At 34.9% G+C, this 7715-nt stretch overlaps 1 protein-coding gene across 1 annotated transcript; it reads left to right on the top strand.

Annotated features, from left to right (window-relative positions):
- Nucleotides 1-5492: 5492 nt before the first annotated feature.
- Nucleotides 5493-7241, top strand: LOC141609481 (protein DETOXIFICATION 49-like). Its single transcript, XM_074428533.1, has 2 exons — nt 5493-5698; nt 5774-7241. Exons 1-2 carry the CDS (start codon nt 5521-5523, stop codon nt 7177-7179), a joined length of 1584 nt encoding a protein of 527 aa, XP_074284634.1. The 5' UTR covers nt 5493-5520; the 3' UTR covers nt 7180-7241.
- Nucleotides 7242-7715: the final 474 nt, after the last annotated feature.

A 7715-nucleotide genomic window follows, 5' to 3' on the forward strand; every position in this document is an offset into this window, starting at 1 on the left:
GAGTCCGGTCTGGATGTGGGTGAAAAAATGTTCGGCGAAAGCGAACAAGTAATGCTATAAAACAAACTTGAAAGTTTCGAAAATTTAACGATTTTCGAAATTTTCATTTTTTAGTGGGAGTGAGCCCCTACTAGGCTACTAGCCTCCCTCGCTAGCTCGCATCGTGAAAAATCCCATAAGAAACTCTCATAATCACATGTGAGTGTTCCATGATGATAAAAAGAGGAGACAGTATCCCAGTTTATAAGTTATTGAGCTATTCACTTTATTGTCAATTGATTTTAAAGTGGAACCTCCTTATACTTTTTTGAAACGGACTCTCTCTCTCTCTCTCTCTCTCTCTCTCTCTCGGTGTGACTCGTGGCTTAGACCCGTTTTCATGATTTAACACGCTCCACCAATGGAGTCCGTATTTCATGTACCATTTTCGTGTTCCATCTTGTACCCTACTATCTTTCCATTTAACATATAAGCATTAAACACCGAAATTAAATATTTAGATGTCATAAAAAGATGAGGTATTAAAAAATCAAGACAATGGGACACGAGTGGAACAAGAAAGTGAAACAGAGGATCCAGACTCCCATCAATTAGTGGCGGAGCGAGGATTTGAGGTTAGCGAGGTGAAAAATTCCAGCTGGGGTGAACAAGTAAATGCTATAAGACAAACTCGTAATAAAATCGCAAAATTTAACTAAAATTTCCGAAAATTTCATTTTTCAGTGGAAGCAAGCGTCCCTGCTAGCCCCTCTAAATCCGCCACTCCCATCAATGCATCCACAATAGATGAACCTCTAAAGAGGTGTGTCACATGACACATCACCAAATTAACAAACCTCTCCAATAACAAACTCATACATAACAATAGACGAACCTTTTCAAGGTTCATGTTATATGACCCACTTCAAATTTATCCATTTTTTTTCTCTCATATGTTGAGTACATTTTATGGACCACCACTTACCATGTCATCCCACAAACCTGTATACAAATATGTAACCATTCTCATCTATGAACCTCAACCCCCATTCCCAACAGTAGAGAGGTATGTTCACAAACCTCTGTAAAGTACACAAACCTTTGTTGACAAACCTCTATTGTTAAGGGCATTAGTAACAGACAAACCCCAAATGAGGTTTGTCTAACGTCACATCACTCAACACACAAACCTCTCTAACAACAAACCTCAAAACAACAATAGACAAACTTCTTAAATATAGACAAACATCATAAAAGTATACTACATGGGGTCCACTATCACTCACAACCAAAAACACAAACCTGTATACAAAATTGTAATTATTCTCATCTATAAACCTCAACCCTCATTCCCAACAATAGAGAGATTTGTTAGATTTATCAACAAACCTCTAAAAAGTAAACAAATTTTTATTAACAAACCTCTATTGTTGTTGATATAGCCATAACTATAAGGGTAGGAGATGGCAAAATCATTAGTGGTCCAATAAGAATAGATTGCCAAAAATCTTATGACATCAATGGACCATGATTTTTCTCAAGATGAGACACACCCATATTTAAGGTGACATGCAATCTTCAAGCAATCATGCAAAATGACAGCCTTGTTACAGCTATTGAACGTCACAGCTTTAATTTGCTTCCTAATTCTATTACAGCCTCAAAATTTCCGACCACTATACAAGCCACTTCATAAATAGTAAAAATGTAAAATGTTTGCCCTGCGTCTAGGGCATACTTCTCTTGACACAGGCAAGCAAGTGCCATACTCGTTATGCTACCGTGAGTTAAGGATTCGTAAGCATTATACGTATCCATTTGGTTGTTCTCTCACACACACAACTTTTGTATTCTTATATATAAGTAGTGGTGGAGGTAAAGACCTGAACACTCGAAAAAAATTTGGAAAATTAAATTAAAGATTAAAACGTAAAAGGTAAAAGGATACTACATTTCCAAAAGATATTGCTTAAAGATTAATAAAATTCTAAATTACTCGATGACTAATTGAGAAATAGATAAGCTTGTTCCTCTACTTTCGCTTAGGTTTCTAGAGTATTATTAATTTATTATATCAATATGGCCAATTCTCTTGATAATAACCGAAACCCATAATTTAGTTCAATGATACTTGTATATTTTACTATTTTATACTCTTTCAGTCTCACTATTTGATTACCTTTAATAAATAAAATATTATCTCACATAAAAAATTAAAAAGAGTAAATACATAACTTGAACACGATCAATCTCACTTTATTATTATATATGAAGTCACGAATACAAATTTATTATTCAACATTATTGGTTTCACATTGTAGGACCTATTTGATTTATGTTGTAGAACGACTTAATTATTTAGGGTGCATGAAAATAAATCATGCAGAAATGTACTTTCCTTTGTCTCAACTCAATCTCATTATTCCACAAATAAACAGGCACAACATTGTTAGGGTCCCTTTATTGATCACTTCCATTGTACTACTCTTGCATGCCCTTTGCTGGCTGGCCATATTTTCACACAAATTCTTACCTAAGAGTTGCATGGCCTTTCAAAAGGGCATGTGTGTTGTCTCCCTACCTTCCAAAATACTAATTTTTTTGAAAATGAGATAACGTTAGTGTGTAATAGCGAGTTTTGTTACCATTCCTCACATGCTTTAGGTTAATTAGGTAAGGTGTTCAACACCATTCAGCTTACTTTCGTTCAGATCGATTTAATTCAACTCACTCTAAAATTCATCAGTAAGACCTTGCTCTTTTCAATTGAAAAGAGGTGAACTGAACTGAACTGAATTTAATGGAGCTGAACATAATTGATGAATGAAGCCTAACTGAACTGACGTAAGAGTTTATGTCTTATTCTTTTGGACTGAAATTGGCTGAACTGATCTAAACTGAACTGAATGCATGAACCTAACTCCTAAGCTGAACTTATATACAATACAATATTATACTCCGTATTGAATCGACCTGAACTGCACTTATAAGAACTGAAATTAAATCTTAAAGAACAAGGGCTTAATTTGTGAAGAGATAAGCTAAACTAAAATGATATTAAGTCTAAAAAAACAGGGCCTAAATATATATGGTTTGAAAAATAAAAGAGTCGAAGTTATTTGAAAAATAAAACTGAATGCTGTCATTTGTAGCCCATGATATTAGAACTTATTTTTGTACATTTTGCATATTATTAAATATTAATCACCGCTTAACGGCCTGGATCGTAGTGCAGCCTCACAAGTTACGCACTGCATCGTTCAAACCCATGCCTATAGACTTGACTTTTATAGTATTGACTCTTGACTCTTGAGTATGATGGTCCAATCATGAGTATGCTACAATGTTGTCCAATTATTATTATTATTATTATAATTATTATTATTATTAAAGAATTTTATTTATTCATATTTTAGTAGTATAGCTCCGTGCTAAAGCATGGTTTTTCTAGATGCAAATATAAGAACATTTAACAATTAAGTTATTGGTATTTTCTAATTTTCGAGTTATCCAGAATATATTTATATTGTTTCTTTTTTGAGTTACTCGGCTTAGTTTCAGCTTAGTTCAATTCAACTCTATTTATCTCATCAAATTTCAATTCAGTTAAGCTCACTTCAGTTTAGTTCAACTTCATTCAGCTCAAAAAACAGAACCTAATTTGGGGAGTAATTAATTAGAGGGTATATATTAAGTAGTGAAATGTGACCTAAGCGGTAAACTTAGGTGGGAAACTTCAAGACTTCTTATTCTTTCAATAAAAAAGGGATGTGATTTTAGAATCTGAAAAAACTGAAAATAACAAAATTAACTATGATGGTATTGAGTTCGATATCATTTAGCAAAACAATTCGGTCAACTTCATTAAAATCCTCATAGGCTTTTTCAATATCTTTGAAAACTAATCTAATTTGCGCATTATTAGGCCGGCATATTACTTAGAAACTTTTTCTAATACGAAAAATGTCTTGTAATCTTATGTATTATTGTGTAAAATTGGAGATGTTAAAGCGAAATTGATGCTAGAAATCGAGCTTGGACCACTCCATAGGATGTATGAAGCCTCAACTTTCTCAATTTCGCAAGTGAATTAGTTCCTGAGATTCCAATAACCTCGATTCTTCACCAAGTGTAAATTATTATTTTCACATTATTGTCATTGGTTGATTTTTCAAAATTTATTCGTATATAAAGACAAGAATCATAAATTGTTGTGTAGGACCATTTTATGTATAAGACCAACCCAATATCACAAAGCTCATGTAAATTAGTGAATATAATTGTACAAAAATATTTTATTTTGATAACTCAATAATTTATTTTGATAATTTGTGCATTTAAATATGTTGGTTTTCATTATAAGTTATCGGGTTATCAAGATAAAGTCAAAATATACGTAAAAATACATGTTATTTATGGGCTATTCTCTTTTTAGGCAAGTTTTATGCTATAGGACGGTCTTATAAGAGAGTTGCTGAGTCCCAAATATTTTGGACAAATACATAACATGACGATCTAGTTGATATGCCTAACAATCTAACATACTATTCTTAGTCTCCTTGCCGTGTGATGTCTTAAAAGGCCGGCCCATAATAGCCTTGCCTAAAGAGAGCAAAAGGACTAAATAACTCATTAGCATGAATGTTTTTATTCTTTTGTGTAATTTGAGTAATTAGATTTTTTTTTTTCTTTGTGTTGATAGAAGTATTCCCTATCGATATGTAGGGCAAATTTATTCGGGGTATTGAAGATAACTTAATGAGTTAATTTCTATTAAGTTTTACTTTTTCATTCGCAAGAGTCAGGAATTGCGCAAATCGCTGACCACTTGTTTAAGAGATGAGAGCTCTTAACACTCACAAGTCACAACAACCAACTTTGGTGGGTAATATAGCACTTTTGATAATACTATAAACAAACCTTTTCATTTATTTACTTAATACTTACATAAATACTAAGATAATAAGTGAGACATGCATGATGTCAGCTAATTTAATTGGTAACAGTCATGATAAAGAGGTACTCATGACACGAGTTTAATTTACCAGCAACATAATTCCCTTGTGACTCTCTTCACACACACAAAAAAACACAAGAGACAAATTGCATTTATTGCTATATGACAACTGAGCTGAAATGCAAGTGAAGATCAATTTACCCATTAAAAACATTTCCAAATATATAAAGGTACACAATGACTAAAATACACAACACCCCTTAACAACTAGCTAGATAAATGATCGAGACGAAAAAAGTGATTTAATAGTTAAATACTTGCATTTTGTACTGCCTAAATTTACCCCTATTATGAAACAAAACAATCAAAAACTTTACAATATGTCAAAGTCAAAATAATTGTGCAATACACCTAATATATTATACACAAAACTCAAAAAGTGAACTTATTTTTATGCACAATGCAATTCTAATCTTCCCATTATATATATAAGTAATCCTCTAACACCTTCTTTGTCCCCAATTCAAAAACCCACAATTTTCCTTCTTTATTTCTCTACATTAAGAAATATAGTGTGTCCAACCATGTGTAAGCAAAGAGTTGGTGATGATGACTTTATCTCCAACAAATGCAATTCAAACCAACCAAATTATCAAATAAACTCTCTAATCAAAGATGGCTCTTTATCCTCCAACTTGCATGTCCCATTGCTACCCAAAAACCCAACAATATCACCCAAAAATTACTTATCACAAAATAATAATCACCACATTATTACCACCCTTATTGCCAAAAATACAACAAAAAGTAAACTAAAAAGTTGTTACTCCTTTTTACCAATTTCATCTATACATGAAGCAAAACTTATAGCCAACATTGTCCTTCCAATGATCCTAACAAGCCTTTTAATCTACTCAAAATCTATGATCTCAACCATCTTCCTAGGCCGGTTAGGGGAGCACGCTCTGGCAGCTGGCTCCCTAGCCCTAGGCTTTGCTAACATTACGGGATACTCACTTTTCTCTGGCTTAGCCATGGGAATGGACCCTATATGTGGTCAGGCCTATGGAGCTAAAAACCACGCGCTCCTAGGTCTGACCTTACATAAAACCGTCTTACTGTTACTGACCACCTCGATTCCCGTCTCCATCCTTTGGCTCAACATGGAGAGGATCCTCATCCTATGCCACCAGGACCGGTCCATCGCGGCCCTAGCCCAATCTTTCCTAATTTACTCCTTACCTGACCTCTTAGCCCAGTCGATCCTCCACCCGCTAAGGATCTACCTTCGGACTCAGTCCATCACTAAACCACTCACCCTCGCGGCCGTCTTTTCCACCATGGTCCACCTCCCATTGACGTGGCTCGCTGTAGTAAAATTGAGACTTGGAATACAAGGTATTGCCGTGGCTGGCGTCGTAACGAACTTTAACATGGTTATATTTCTTGTTATGTACGTAATGTTTTCCGAACCATGCAAGAAAGGGTGGGCCCCAGTTAGTATGGAGAGCTTTAGAGGCTTCTCGAAGCTTCTAAGGCTCTCGATACCTAGCTGCATTTCGGTTTGTTTAGAATGGTGGTGGTACGAAATTATGATTTTGTTAACCGGGTTATTACCCGACCCGAATTCGACAATCGGGTCCATGGGCGTTTTGATCCAAACCACCTCATTGATATACATTTTCCCTTCGTCGTTAAGTGTTGGGGTTTCAACCCGAGTCGGAAATGAACTCGGGTCGGGTCGACCTGACCGTGCAAAACGGGCAGCGAATACGGGCATGTTTTTCAGTTTTTTACTTGGAGTTTCAGCTGTGTTATTTACTTTTATGGTGAGGGAAAAGTGGGCCCAGTTGTTTACTGATGACGTGGAAATTATTAAGCTGACCGTAATGGTGCTGCCCGTGATTGGGTTATGTGAATTAGGGAACTGCCCGCAAACTACGGGCTGTGGTGTGCTACGTGGCACGGCACGACCCAAGGTTGGTGCGAATATTAACCTAGGGTGTTTTTATCTGGTAGGTATGCCCGTAGCCATTTGGCTCGGGTTTGTGGTTGGACTCGGATTTCAAGGACTGTGGTTTGGACTTTTGGCGGCCCAAGGGTCTTGTGTTGTGACCATGTTGGTGGTGTTATATAGGACTAACTGGGAAGCTGAAGCGAAACGAGCGGAACAATTAACTGATTATTATAATTGTGAAGAGGAAAATAATGTTCAAAAACTTGATGGACAATTACTTGTTTAATTTTTTATTAATTTCACAGTTTTGTAACTACTGACTATATCTAGCAGGACTATTAATTAAAAAGGGCAAGTTCTTTTTATTTTATTTTTTCACTTATTGTAATTTTGTATAATGAGGATCAAGGATGATTCTTAGAAAAAATGTAATACTCCGTATGAGAATAAAATATATGAAGGGATTTTAAACGATGAAATTTGGATTCTCGATTTGTATTCCTTTATTTTTTTTTATTAAATTCTTTCATATATACGCATGCTTTTTATAATGTCTACTTCTATCTAAACTTAAAACGGGGTACATAGGTATGTAGTCCCTAAATTAGGGAGAGTACAACAATTCGGTTTCCAAATAGTTCAATTTTGATTAGTACTCCCGACTCAGTTATAAGTAAATGACGAATAAGTTGATGATTTGTCCCGAAAATATGGATAGATAATCAATTAGAAGAGTTTGAACATAACATTCAAAGATGTGAAATCAAAAGTGTTAAGGCAAAAAATTTAGGCCTAAACATTGATTGTATAAAAGTGGATTAT

Source organism: Silene latifolia, chromosome 10 (genome assembly GCF_048544455.1).
Source record: "Silene latifolia isolate original U9 population chromosome 10, ASM4854445v1, whole genome shotgun sequence".
Classification (NCBI taxonomy): domain Eukaryota; kingdom Viridiplantae; phylum Streptophyta; class Magnoliopsida; order Caryophyllales; family Caryophyllaceae; genus Silene; species Silene latifolia.